The sequence below is a fragment of the Phyllobates terribilis genome, unplaced genomic scaffold (genome assembly GCF_046119375.1).
Source record: "Phyllobates terribilis strain yellow unplaced genomic scaffold, ASM4611937v1 Scaffold_3__8_contigs__length_932513732, whole genome shotgun sequence".
NCBI lineage: Eukaryota > Metazoa > Chordata > Amphibia > Anura > Dendrobatidae > Phyllobates > Phyllobates terribilis.
The window spans coordinates 66,479,803-66,495,200 of NW_027362763.1; the positions used below are offsets into that span (position 1 = coordinate 66,479,803).

The window sequence follows — 15,398 nt, forward strand, 5'->3', positions numbered from 1 at the left end:
CATACAGCATTCACACCCATATTCCCCATTCTGTGTCTGCACCAATCCCCCATACTGTTTCTTCATGCATGCCCCCTATCACCCCACTTTCTCCTCATACTGTGGCTTCAAATCTCTCCCGCTCTCCATATTGTGGCTGCGCCTGTCCCTTCCTTGCTCCCCAAACTTGTGTCCTCAAATCTTCCTCACTGTTACACTAAATCTTCCCAACCCCTCCCCCCACTCTAAATCTCCCCGCCACATACTAAATTTCCCCGCTAGACACTAAATCTTCCCCTCACACACTAAATATTCCCCCCACAGCATAAAAATTCTTCCCACAGCATAAATATTGCCTCCACAGAATAAATATTCTCCTCACAGAATAAATATTTCCTCACAGCATAAACATTGCCCCCAAAGCATAAATATTGCCCCACAGAGTAAATATTACCGCAACAGCGTAAATATTGCCCCACAGCATAAATATTGCCCTAGAGAGTAAATATTGTCTCCACAGTGTAAATATTGCCCCAACAGAATAAATATTTCCCCTTTTACATTTAATTTTCTGTCTTCAGCTCCAATGTGAAGCACTTACCACCGATGTGCGCCTCTGTGTGCACCCGCGCTTACGAATGACGTCAGCAGTGTAATCACATAACCTAATCATGCTGCTAACGTTGCTCTGATCCAGTGGTCAGAGCTTCAATTTTACTTACTGAACAGACCAAAAGTTTGGACACACCTTCTCATTTAAAGATTTTTCTGTATTTTCTTGACTATGAAAATTGTACATTCACACTGAAGTCATCAAAATTATGAATTAACACTTGTAGAATTATATACTTAACAAAAAAGTGTGAAACAACTGAAAACATGTCTTATTTTCTAGGTTCTTCAAAGTAGCCACCTTTTGCTTTGATGACTGCTTTGCACACTCTTGGCATTCCCTTGATGAGCTTCAAGAGGTTGTCACCAGAAATGGTCTTCCAACAATATTGAAGGAGTTCCCAGAGATGCTTAGCACTTGTTGGCCCTTTTGCCTTCACTCTGCTGTCCAGCTCACCCCAAACCATCTTGATTGGGTTCAGGTCTGTTGACTATGGAGGCCAGTTCATCTGGCGTAGCACCACATCACTCTCCTTCTTGGTCAAATAGCCCTTACACAGCCTGGAGGTGTGTTTTGGATTATTGTCCTGTTGAAAAATAAATGAAGGTCCAACTAAACGCAAACCGGATGGAATAGCATGCCTCTGCAAGATGCTGTGGTAGCCATGCTGGCTCAGAATGCCTTTAATTTTGAATAAATCCCCAACAGTGTCACCAGCAAAGCATCCCCACACCATCACACCTCCTCCCCCATGCTTCACGGTGGGAACCAGGCATGTAGAGTCCATCCGTTCACCTTTTCTGCGTCGCACAAAGACACGGTGGTTGGAACCAAAGATCTCAAATTTGGACTCATCAGACCAAAGCACAGATTTCCACTAGTCTAATGTCCATTCCTTGTGTTCTTTAGCCCAAACAAGTCTCTTCTGCTTGTTGCCTGTCCTTATCAGTGATTTCCTAGCAGCTATTTTAACATGAAGGCCTGCTGCATAAAGTCGCCTCTTAACAGTTGTTGTAGAGATGTGTCTGTTGCTAGAATTCTGTGTGACAATGACCTGGTCTCTAATTTGAGCTGCAGTTAACCTGCGATTTCTGTGGCTGGTGACTCGGATAAACTTATCCTCAGAAGCAGAGGTGACTCTTGGTCTTCCTTTCCTGGGGCGGTCCTCATGTGAGCTAGTTTCTTTGTAGCGCTTGATGGTTTTTGCAACTGCACTTGGGGACACTTTCAAAGTTTTCCCAATTTTTGGACTGACTGACCTTCATTTCTTAAACTAATGATGGCCACTCGTTTTTCTTTACTTAGCTGCTTTTTTCTTGCCATAATACAAATTCTAATACTCTATTCAGTAGGACTATCAGCTGTGTATCCACTAGACTTCTGCACAACACAACTGATGGTCCCAACCCCATTTATAAGGCAATAAATGCCACTTATTAAACCTGACGGGGTACACCTGTGAATTGAAAACCATTTCCGGTGACTACCTGTTGAAGCTCATCGAGAGAATGCCAAAAGTGTGCAAAGCAGTCATCAAAGCAAAAGATGGCTACTTTGAAGAACCTAGAATATAAGACATATTTTCAGTTGTTTTACACTTTTTTGTTAAGTATATAATTCCACATGTGTTAATTCATAGTTTTGATGCCTTCAGTGTGAATGTACAATTTTCATAGTCATGAAAATTCAGAAAAATCTTTAAATGAGAAGGTGTGTCCAAACTTTTGGTCTGTACTGTATGTCTGGAAGACACACACACAGTTGAACACTGGGAGCCGGCGCACTGCACCTTCCTTGAGCTGGCTGTTAGCTTGACAACCGGTTCACAGAACTGCCAAAACTCAGTCCACAGGCGGCAAAATGCAGCCACCGGGGAAAACACTTTGGAACGCCGCATTAGGTGGCCCGAGGGCACCCCCCTGCCGGCTGCGTCTGGGGCATATGCCCTAGCTCCCCCCCTGGTATGTCTCTGTCATGACATAATAAGTTATTTTCTTGAAGCAATGCACAAAGAAAGTATAATGGAACCATTCACCAACCTTTGTAAGATCTGAACTTTTGTACCAAAAAATCTGCTTCTTCAGAAATCTTGTTTTCGATAGCTTCTTTCCCCATTCCAAAATCTCGAAGTGATGACAGAGTAAATCTTCTCATCGCTCTCCAGTTATCATTGGAAGCAAAAAGAATCCCTGAGGACACATAATATAAAAAGGGAAGATATTAGAGAGGAAAGATAGCAAGCAATATTTTATATCTTGCTATTAAATCATTTGACAAAGTATCTCACACCATCTTTATTGAAAAAATGATCAAGTATGGAATGGACAAGGCAACTGTTAGGTGGATTCATAATTGGCTTAGTGATCGGACTCAAAGAGTGGTCGTAAATGGCTTCACATCCAATTGGATGAATGTCTCAAGTGGGGTACCACAGGGCTCTGTCCTGGGATCTGTATTGTTCAACATCTTATCAATGATTTAGATGAAGGAATTGAGAGTAAACTGATTAAATTTGCTGATGACACAAAGCTAGGATGGATGAGAGAGAGGATTCAAAAAGACCTAAATAAACTGGAGCAGTGGGCAGTAACTAACAGAATGGTTTTTAACAGGGAAAAATGCAAAGTACTATATCTGGGCAATAAAAATGAAAAAAGCATATACAAAATGGGAGGAATAGAGCTAAGCAACAGTACATGGGAAAAAGACTTAGGTATTCTAATAGATCATAGACTGAACATGAATCAACAGTGTGATGCAGCAGCAAAAAAAGGCAAATACAATTCTAGGATGTATTAACAGAAGCATACAGTCTAGATCACGTGAAGTCATTATCAGACTTTACTCCACTTTGGTCAGACCTCATCTGGAATACTGCGTCCAGTTTTGGGCACCACATTTTAAAAAAGACATCGACAAACTGGAGCAAGTTCAGAGAAGAGCGACCAGAATGGTGACCGGTCTGCAAACCATGTCCTATGAGGAACGGTTGCAGGATTTGGGAATGTTTAGCTTGCAAAAAAGAAGACTGAGAGGAGACTTAATAGCTGTCTACAAATATCTCAAGGGTTGTCACATTGAAGAAGGATCATCTTTATTCTCATTTGCACAAGGAAAGACTAGAAGCAATGGGATGAAACTGAATGGGAGGAGACACAGATTAGATATTAGAGAAAACTTTTTGACAATTAGGGTGATCAATGAGTGGAACAGGCTGCCACAAGAGGTGGTGAGTTCCCCTTCAATGGACATCTTCAAACAGAGGCTGGACAGACATCTGTCTGAGATGATTTAGTGAATCCTGATTTGAGCAGGGGGTTGGACCAGATGACCCAGGAGGTCCCCTCCAACTCTACCATTCTATGATTCTATGATTCTATGATCTACTGGATAACTCAAAGTACCTTAAAGATCCAAAAGGCAATATTTCTAATGTGTCGAAAAATATTTTGCCGCGATTATCAAAAAAGTGTCTTTTTAAAATGAGACATAGTCCTATGTGAGTGACTTAGGGTGTGCACATTTCTAAATTGTATATCTTACAGACTCAATTGGTGTTTACCCTACAGTAGCATATGTTTCTTTACTGTCCGGTCAGTACATTTACACTTTTGGCAGAAATTGGAAAGTATGATGAGCTATGGAAAGAAAGTCACTGTAATATTAACCACTTGATCAAGAACTTAAAGTAAACAGTAGTGTTGAGTAGAGATGAGCGGTGTTCGACTAGAACTGTTCGCCAATCTCAAATTCGAGCTGTTTTGGGTGGTGTTCGAGTTGTTCGACGAACCCGAACGATTTGCAAAAAATTCGGCTGTTCGAGGTTACGTTCGATAACTGTTCGTGCACCAAAAGCGTGTCCTGCATGTCTGGCGCTATTTAGAGCACCAATCATGCAGGGATTGTCTGCCACTCACTGTAATGCCACAGCCATAGTGGTTGTGGCATTACAGTGATTGCCCAAATCGATGGGAACTGTGCTCACAGTGAAACATGAAAAGCCAGCAATTCAGCAGCGGCGTACACAGGTACCCGACAATTTAGAACCGAAAGAATAGAGCTTCACACATAGATTAGATAGATAGAAACATGTCAGTCACACATATAAGAAGCACAGTGACAGTGTTGATTACTGTACTTGTCATTTAGTGTAAAGGATTTATCAAAAAAAATAATAGTGTTTTCATGCACTGTCTCTTTAAAAAAGCCGCTGGCAATTCAGCATCTGTACCCGACAATTTAGAATAGAAGGAATAGAGAATCACACATAGATTAGATAGATAGAAACATGTCAGCCACATATATACGAAGTACAGTGACAGTGTTGCTTACTGTACTTGTCATTTAGTGTAAAGGATTTATTAAAAAATATAATAGTGTTTTCGTGCACCGTCTCTTTAAAAAAGCCGGCCGGCAATTCAGCAGCGGTACCCGACAATTTATAACAGACAGAATAGAGTTTCACACATAGATTAGATAGATAGAAACATGTCAGTCACATATATATGAAGTACTGTGACAGTGTTGCTTACTGTACTTGTCATTTACTGCAAAGGATTTATTAAAAAAAATAATAGTGTTTTCATGCACCGTCTCTTTAAAAAAGCCGGCCGGCAATTCAGCATCTGTACCCGACAATTTATAACAGAAAGAATAGAGAATCACACATAGATTAGGTAGATAGAAACATGTCAGTCACATATATATGAAGTACTGTGACAGTGTTGCTTACTGTACTTGTCATTTACTGCAAAGGATTTATAAAAAAAAATAATAGTGTTTTCATGCACCGTCTCTTTAAAAAAGCCGGCCGGCAATTCAGCATCTGTACCCGACAATTTATAACAGACAGAATAGAGCTTCACACATAGATTAGATAGATAGAAACATGTCAGTCACATATATAATAAGTACAGTGACAGTGTTGGTTACTGTACTTGTCATTTAGTATTAAAATAAAGGATTTATTATTAAAAAAAATTGGCGTGGGGTTCCCCGTAATTTTAGTCTCTAGCGGAGGTTAAGCAGACAGCTGGGGCAGATGTTTGAAGCCTGGGAAGGGGGTAATACCCACGGAGCTTCCCAGGCTACTAATATCAGCCCCCAGCTGAATACCTAGCCTTTACTAGCTATTAAAATGGAGGATCCCCCCCAAAAAAATGACGTGGGGTCCCCCCTAATTTAATAGCTAGCAAAGGCTAGGCAGACAGCTGGGGGCTGATATTAATAGCCCAGGAAGGGAGCCATGAATATTGGCCCCCTCCCAGGCTAGAAACACCAGCCGTCAGCCGCCCCAGAAATGGCGCATCCATAGGATGCACCAATTCTGGCACTTAGCCTCGCTCTTCCACGCTGCCCTGGTGCGGTGGCAGGGGGTAATAGGGTTGGGGTTGATGTCAGCTTATAATGCCAGCTGACATCAAGCCCAGGTTAGTAATGGAGAGGCGTCTATAAGACACCCCCATTACTAAACCCATAGTCAAAGTTAAAAAAAAACACAAACACCCAGAATAAAGTCCTTTAATTGAAATAAAGACACATTCCTTTATGTAAGGTAAGTATGGTTTAATTTAGAACAATAAAAAATTGTGTGTTTATTTCAATTAAAGGACTTTATTCTGGGTGTTGTGTTTTTTTAAATACTTTACTAGAAATTCATGGTGGTCATGTCTAATATTGGCGTGACCCCATGAATTTCGGGCTTAGGGCCAGCTGATAATGCCAAGCTGGCCTTAACCCCTTTATTACCCAGTGAGCCACCGCACCAGGGCCCTGGATGAGTTGGGTACAGCGCCAGAAGATGGCGCTTCTATGAACGCGCCATTTTCTGGGGCGGCTGCGGACTGCAATTTGCAGCGGGTGGGGCCCAGAAAGCTTGGGCCTCCCTGCGCTGTGGATTCCAGCTCCCAGCTGCCTAGTTGTACCTGGCTGGGCACAAAAATAGGGCGAAGCCTCACGCATTTTTTTTTTTAATTATTTCATGAAATTCATGGAATAATTAAGAAAAAAAGGGCTTCCCTATATTGTTGTGTCCAACCAGGTACAAATAGGCAGCTGGTGGTTGGGGGCAGCCCGTCCCTGCCTGCTGTACCTGGCTGGACACAAATATAGTGCGAAGCCCCACGTCAATTTTTTTTTAATTATTTCATGAAATAATTTTTTTAAAAAAGGGCTTCCCTATATAGTTGTGTCTGGCCAGGTACAAATAGGCAGCTGGTGGTTGGGGGCAGCCCGTTCCTGCCTGCTGTACCTGACTGGACACAAATATAGGGCGAAGCCCCACGTCAATTTTTTTTAAATTATTTCAGGAAATTCATGAAATAATGAAAAAAAAATTGATGTGGGGCTTCGCCCTATATTTGTGTCCAGTCAGGTACAGCAGGCAGGAACGGGCTGCTCCCAACCACCAGCTGCCTATTTGTACCTAGCCGGACACAACAATATAGGGAAGCCCTTTTTTTCTTAATTATTCCATGAATTTCATGAATTTAAAAAAAAAATACGTGGAGCTTCGCCCTATTTTTGTGTCCAGCCAGGTACAACTAGGCAGCTGGGGGCTGGAATCTGCAGCGCAGGGAGGCCCAAGCTTTCTGGGCCCCACCTGCTGCAAATTGCAGTCCGCAGCCGCCCCGGAAAATGGCGCGTTCATAGAAGCGCCATCTTCTGGCGCTGTACCCAACTCATCCAGGGCCCTGGTGCGGTGGCTCACTGGGTAATAAAGGGGTTAAGGCCAGCTTGGCATTATCAGCTGGCCCTAAGCCCGAAATTCATGGGGTCACGCCAATATTAGACATGACCACCATGAATTTCTAGTAAAGTATTTAAAAAGAACACAACACCCAGAATAAAGTCCTTTAATTGAAATAAAGACACAATTCTTTATTGTTCTAAATTAAACCATACTTACCATCACGCCCATTCCAGCTGAAGCCAATGATCTCCTGCAATAAAAGTAAAATAATAATGCAACATCATCCTTACCTTTCCATGGCTCCCACGACAGCTTCCAGCTCTGCTACATCGAGATGACAGGCTGGACCGCAGCAGAACGCTGCCATCCAGCCTGTCATCCCGCAGACACTGAGAAGCGCAGGCATGCTTGCGCTCCTCAGTGTCTGGCTGTGACGGCATAAAGATGAGCCGAGGTCATGTCCAATGAACTCGGCTCACCTCATGCACGTCACTGACAGCGTGGGAAAATTCTCAAGCTGAAGCGCTGAGTGCAGGAGAATTTTCCCACGCTGTCAGTGACGTACATGAGGTGAGCCGAGTTCATTGTCGGCTCATCTGGATGCCATCACAGTCAGACACTGAGGAGCGCAAGCATGCCTGCGCTTCTCAGTGTCTGCGGGATGACAGGCTGGATGGCAGCGTTCTGCTGCAGGTCCAGCCTGTCATCTCGATGTAGCAGAGCTGAAGCTGTCCTGGGAACCATGGAAAGGTAAGGATGAGGTTGCTTTATTATTTTTCTTTTATTGCAGGAGATCGTTGGCTTCAGCTGGAATGGGCGTGATGGTAAGTATGGTTTAATTTAGAACAATAAATAATTGTGTCTTTATTTCAATTAAAGGACTTTATTCTGGGTGTTTGTGTTTTTTTTTTAACTTTGACTATGGGGTTAGTAATGGGGGTGTCTTATAGACGCCTCTCCATTACTAACCTGGGGTTGATGTCAGCTGGCATTATAAGCTGACATCAACCCCAACCCTATTACCCCCTGCCACCGAACCAGGGCAGCGTGAAAGAGCGAGGCTAAGTGCCAGAATTGGCGCATCCTATGGATGCGCCATTTCTGGGGCGGCTGACGGCTGGTGTTTCTAGCCTGGGAGGGGGCCAATATTCATGGCTCCCTTCCTGGGCTATTAATATCAGCCCCCAGCTGTCTGCCTAGCCTTTGCTAGCTATTAAATTAGGGGGGACCCCACGTCATTTTTTTGGGGGGGGGGTCCTCCATTTTAATAGCTAGTAAAGGCTAGGTATTCAGCTGGGGGCTGATATTAGTAGCCTGGGAAGCTCCGTGGGTATTACCCCCTTCCCAGGCTTCAAACATCTGCCCCAGCTGTCTGCTTAACCTCCGCTAGAGACTAAAATTACGGGGAACCCCACGCCAATTTTTTTTAATAATAAATCCTTTATTTTAATACTAAATGACAAGTACAGTAACCAACACTGTCACTGTACTTATTATATATGTGACTGACATGTTTCTATCTATCTAATCTATGTGTGAAGCTCTATTCTGTCTGTTATAAATTGTCGGGTACAGATGCTGAATTGCCGGCCGGCTTTTTTAAAGAGACGGTGCATGAAAACACTATTATTTTTTTTTAATAAATCCTTTGCAGTAAATGACAAGTACAGTAAGCAACACTGTCACTGTACTTCATATATATGTGACTGACATGGTTCTATCTATCTAATCTATGTGTGAAGCTCTATTCTGTCTGTTATAAATTGTCGGGTACCGCTGCTGAATTGCCGGCCGGCTTTTTTAAAGAGACGGTGCACGAAAACACTATTATATTTTTTAATAAATCCTTTACACTAAATGACAAGTACAGTAAGCAACACTGTCACTGTACTTCGTATATATGTGGCTGACATGTTTCTATCTATCTAATCTATGTGTGATTCTCTATTCCTTCTATTCTAAATTGTCGGGTACAGATGCTGAATTGCCAGCCGGCTTTTTTAAAGAGACGGTGCATGAAAACACTATTATTTTTTCAAATAAATCCTTTGCAGTAAATGACAAGTACAGTAAGCAACACTGTCACAGTACTTCATATATATGTGACTGACATGTTTCTATCTATCTAATCTATGTGTGAAGCTCTATTCTGTCTGTTATAAATTGTCGGGTACCGCTGCTGAATTGCCGGCCGGCTTTTTTAAAGAGACGGTGCACGAAAACACTATTAAATTTTTTAATAAATCCTTTACACTAAATGACAAGTACAGTAAGCAACACTGTCACTGTACTTCATATATATGTGACTGACATGTTTCTATCTATCTAATCTATGTGTGATGCTCTATTCCTTCATGTCTAAATTGTCGGGTACCGGTGTATGCCGCTGCTGAATTGCCGGCCAGCTTTTTTAAAGAAAGCGTCTTCTGAGCAGTTTGTCAGCTTTTGGTCACCTTTGAAGGTGTTTTCTATGTGTTTCTATGTGTTTTTGTTTGCCTGCCATTGGTTTTAACGGTGTTCGACGGTGTTCGACGAACAGTTCGACGAACAGTTCCTCGAACATCCCGGTGTTCGACGAACCGAACCGAACCCGAACACTACGGGGGTGGCTCAACACTAGTGTTGAGCCACCCCCGTAGTGTTCGAGTTCGGTTCGGTTCGTCGAACACCCGTGTGTTCGCCGAACTGTTCGTCGATCTGTTCGTCGAACACCTTCGAACACCGTTAAAACCAATGGCAGGCAAACAAAAACACATAGAAACACATAGAAAACACCTTCAAAGGTGTCCAAAAGCTGACAAACTGCTCAGAAGACATAACTAACACATGGAAAAGTGACAAGTACATATAGTCATGCGAAAAGAAAAGAGGTGGAGGAGTAAAAGGAGGGGGAGACACAGATATAGGCATGTCATGCCCTTCTAAAATCAAAAAAGTGAGAAGCCGACACGACCAGTCCATTCCTGCCCGTGTCACCTCCATGTCGCCGGGTTTGTGCCAGAGCCGCGGTGGACCCTGACGGCCAGCCCCCCTCTCCCAATACTGGTGCCTGTCCGCTGGTGGGTCGAGCGAGCCCCCCTGTGGTGGAGGCAGCTCTAAGCTTTTTAATTTAAATTGTCTCTCTAATTTGAATGAATACACTTTAAATCCTTTTACAAGGATCTATTGGAGGGCAAGTCTCATGCCAACAGCCGCGTAATTCCAGCTCCAGTAGCGTCCACTAAAGCTGCTGCAGTTAAAAAGCTTTTATAAAGATCGAGCTCGGCTGTCCACCGCAAGGCATCCTAGTGCCAGTCCCAGCCCCTATGCCTTGGGGTGCCTCCTGATGCTCTTCACTAAGTATCCCGTGGTCCCGAAGCATTTCCTTTGAAAAAATTAAGTGTCCAAACTACAGGTGGTGTAGCTTGCTTAACAGCCGGGATAATCCGCTGACTAGCAGACACTGCTACTAGGCACAAAGTATTTCCTGGGCTAGATGCAGTTAAAAATTTGTAAGTAGATACTCTCGTTGGATGCTGAGAAAGCATTCCATAGAGTCTCCTGGCACGCCATATATGATTCTCTTAAAAAGCTTGGGGTAGGGGTCTAGGGGACCCTTTTATAGCCAAAATCACGGCCCTGTATCACAATACGTCACCTAGGCTGAAGATAAATGGAACTGTAGCACCGAGGGCTCGGTTGCCACAGACGTATTGCACCTCACCCAGAGGTGTGATATCTCACTCTCAGATAAGGATGGAGTGTGGATCATGACCCGACACCTGCATGCATTACACCACATTGCCGTGGGGCAGGGCGACCAATATGCCCCTGAGATGGGCACGACAGTCCCTGTCCCTGGCTGGAGTGGGGGGAGGGAACACTGAGGAAGGGGAACCCTGCAGTGCAGGAGCAGGGAGGAAGCAGTTCCTGGGTGCATTGAGAAGGGAGTATAAAAGGTGGGCACCATCTTAGTTCAGTGCAGAGAAGTCTGAGCAGAAGTGGCAGGGAGCAGGGGCTCTGCATGAGCTCTGCTCCGGAGGCGGGCCTAGTAACAGAGGCCCAGGCCTGCAAGAGGGAGAAGGAAGGAAGAGGAGCGGAGAAGGCTCCAGGAACGAGGAATGAAGGGATCCCAGGGGTGCGGACGGGCGAGTCGCCACCGCACGCCCAAATCCACCTGCGTGGAGGGGTCAGGCCAAAGGGGGAGACCGGTCCCCGAACTAGTGGAGGCAGGAAACGACCCTCAGCTAGAAACCGGAGGCTCTGACATTTTATGTGGCGCAGCCCCTTGCTCCACCCGCTAGGAAGGCACCACATAGGGTCAGGGAAACTGGCGCCAAGTTTACCAAGAGGAGGCCCGAGGCAGCCGGACAGAAGTGTTGGTAAGAAAGGCCAGACAAAGGACACACAAAGGGGGTCCTGTGAAGCGCTCCAAAGTTATCTGGGAGTTGTCTGAGCCCCTCACCTGGTGAGCACAGTACGACTTGGGCAGCCGTTACCTGCAGACGTGGTCTGGATAATAAGAACTGTGAGTAAAGGCCCTGAACTGCATCACTGACTCCATGTCGTTACTGCTGCTGCCCTGCACCATCACCCCCATCCTCCGCATACACTGCCCTGAGGCTATACTCCTCCCGTGGGGAGTTATGCTACGCTCTGCTGCACCCACAACACCAGCCTTAGCGGTCTGCCCTGTAGCGGCGGTTCACTCTGACCGCAATCCACGGGTGGCGTAGTCGGACATTTAAACATCAAAACCACATAAATAGTTCCGCCACTGGTTTGACCGCCCTGAGCCACGGAACCGGATCGCCGCCACGAAGACTACAACCACCAGCATCCACCAAAAAGGGTCCGGCTCCGGGTGTCCCAAGGCCCAGGGGGTGCGTCAGAACATTTTCATCACCTTTCACAATCACCAATGGGACAAGGCAGGGATGTCCTCTGTCCCCTCTCTTATACATCCTAGTGACGGAGCACCTGCTCTCATCAATTCGCCATAACCCCAATATTAGGTGGATTGAGGTGGGAGGCACCGAGTACAAGTGCTCTCTATTTGCTGATGATGTCCTAGTATATATCACTCAATCACATATATCCATCCCTGCTGTTATGGCTGAAATAGATCACTTTGTTACATGGTAAAATTTTAAAATCAATGCAGCGAAGTCTGAGGCCCTCGATGTCTCCCTCCCTAAATCCATATAGGATTCCATCCAGTCCAACTTTCCCTTTGCCTGGCCCTCACAGGGTATCAAATACTTAGGAATTCCTATTCATAGAGACCTCTCCCATCTATGTCATCTTAATTTTGGGCCCTTTATTGAACAATTCCATACAGACCACGGTTGGCAAGTTAGAACTGTAAGATTCACTACGTGAACCACTGGTGTTTTGTGGAAAAGCACATGTACACCGCGTTCCAAATTATTATCAAAAAGTGTTTAGGAGTGATAAGGGAAGAATTTGTTTGTTTGTCAGTTAAACTCATTGATGGTGATGTGTGTCAGGGCTCTTTATATCACTGTAAGCAATTGCAGACACCTGTGCTAATTAGTTTGGCAGGTGTGTCCAATGAAAGGCAAGACTACTTAAGAAGGCTCTCTCACATTATTAAGCAGCCTACATTTTCTGCCAAAATGGGAAAGAAAAAGGATGTGTCGGCTGCTGAGAAGCAACAAATTGTGGAGTGTTTAGGTCAAGGCATGACTACAATCAACATTGTGCGATGATCAGGATGAAGTGTCTTGGCAATCAAGAAGTATGTAGCTGATTCACAGTACACACGTGTGCGTGCTGATAAGGGCAAATTGAGGACTCTTTCCTACAGGCAATTACGTCAGGTTGAAAGAGCAGCGGCAAAAAAGCCTTGTCATAGCAGCAGACAAGTTTTTGAAGCTGCTTGTGCCTCCAACGTCCCCCGAACAACAAGATGCAGGGTCCTTCAGAGGTTTGCAGCTGTGCATACGCCATCCTGTCGACCTCCTCTATCCACTTCACACAAGCAGAAACGGCTCCAGTGGGCCAAACATTACATGAAGACTGATTTCAAAACTGTTTTGTTCACGGATGAGTGCCGTGCAGCGCTCGATGGTCCAGATGAATGGAGTGGAGGATGGCTGGTTGATGGACACCCCACGCAAACACGGCTACAGCGCCAACAAGGAGGAGGTGGAGTAATGTTTTGGGCTGGAATCATGGGGAGAGAGATTGTCGGCCCCTTTAGGATCCCTGAAGGTGCTAAAGATGAACTCCATAATGTATGTGGATTTTCTCAAACAGCACTTCCTGCCATGGTTCAAGAAGAAGAACCGTGTATTTCACAGCAAGATCATTTTTCTGCATGATAATGCACCATCTCATGCTGCACATAAAACATCTGCATCTCTGGCTGATATGGGCATAAAAGGGGACAAACTTATGGTGTGACCCCCATGCTCCCCTGACCTCTACCACATTCAGAACCTTTGGAGCATCATTAAAAGGAGTGTCTATGATGGCGGGAGGCAGTTCACATCTAAGCAACAGCTCTGGGAGGGTATTCTGTCCTCATGCAAAACAATTGAAGCAGAAACCATCCAAAACCTGACAAATTCAATGGACGAGAGAGTTCAGAAGCTCCTTTCGAACAAGGGGTCCTATGTGAAAATGTAACATCACCTAGAATAAAGTTTTGAGTTGAAAACTGTTTGATTTCAGTTTCTAACAACCTGCTAATGCTTATAATTTCAAAAATGACCATTTTTTTGGTCTTTATTAAAATGAAAAGGTTGATCGAAAAGTTTGGGGGATCTAAGAGTGTGGCAACCCAGTAGTCATGATTACTTCGAATTCTGACAATATGAGGGTCATGCTGCAGGTAGTGCAGCAAGAAGGCACTTATCTGTCTTGCGCATCTCGGAGCCCCAAAATTATTTTCCGGGCTAGATGCAGCTAAAAATTATTTTTAATTTTAAATCTGGTGAAGCTTATTATAGATGGCCTAATAGGATCAGTGCTGCACACTGCTACAAAGCCCAAATTATTTTCCAGTCAAGATACAGATAAACATGATTAGTAATTTGAAAGCTTAAAACGGTTGGTAGGGTGATTTTAACCAATCATCAAGCTTTTACTCTCCCCAGGATGACACAGGGGTAGAAAAGTCGTTTCGGATCCATGATTTGTTCATCTTTATGAACGTGAGTCTGTCTACATTATCAGTGGAGAGCCGCGTGCGCTTATCTGTCAGCACACCACCAGCAGCGCTGAACACACGTTCAGACAGAACGCTGGCTGCGGGGCATGACAAGATCTCCAAGGCGTAAGTGGCTAGCTCCGGCCATTTATCCAGATTGGAAGCCCAAAAAGAGCAAGGGTCCAGTGACACAGTCGTGGCTTCAATGTTTACTTGGAGATACTCCTGTACCATCGTCTCTAGGCGTTGACTATGTGTCAGACTTCTTGTCTCCTGTGGCCTTGCAAAGGATGGGCTAAAAAAGTGGTGAAATGATTCCGCAAAATTGATGTTACCAGCAGATACTGTGGTTCTGTTACGGTTTGAGTGCTGAACACTTGACGGTCCCACGGTTGGCAAGTTGGAACTGTGAGATTCACTACGTGCACCACTGGTATTTTGTGGAAAAGCACATGTAAGATTCTGCAACAGTCTCTGCTGATACTCCTGCATGCGTGCATCCCTTTCTATGGCAGGAATAATTTCTGCAAATTTACTTTTGTACCGGGGATCTAACAGTGTGGCAACCCAGTAGTCAGGATTATTTCTAATTCTCACAATTCGAGGGTCATGTTGCAGGTAGTGCAGCAAGAAGGCACTCATGTGTGTTGCGCATCCAGGAGCACCAAGTCCCTGTTGTGTTGGTGGCGAGGTAACAATCATGCTTCCTTCCTCTGTCCTCTCCCCCCAACCTCGCACAACAGAAATGTGATCAAGGTCTCCCTCATCTGATGAGTCTTCCATCAGTTCATCCTCCACTTCTTCCTGGGCTCCTGCACCTTCCTCACTAGTTTGGCTGCTACCATGCGCCCTGGTAAAACCATCTCCCCCACCCTCACATGCCTGCCGCCTTGGTGCTGCCGACCGTCTGGACCTTGCAGATGTTAGCCCTTCCTCATACAACTCCTCCTCCTCTACTT

The 15,398-nt window shown here is 44.8% G+C and overlaps 1 protein-coding gene across 3 annotated transcripts in view; it reads right to left on the bottom strand.

Moving 5' to 3' along the window:
- The window catches only part of LOC141258813 (cytochrome P450 2K1-like), a 312,341-nt gene that overhangs the window by 210,232 nt on the left and 86,711 nt on the right, over positions 1–15,398 (bottom strand). For all 3 annotated transcript variants that reach the window (XM_073673963.1, XM_073673962.1, XM_073673961.1), the window contains exon 4: positions 2,632–2,781. In XM_073673963.1, the coding sequence (XP_073530064.1) occupies positions 2,632–2,781 (150 nt within the window). The remainder of the gene's footprint in view (positions 1–2,631; positions 2,782–15,398) is intronic.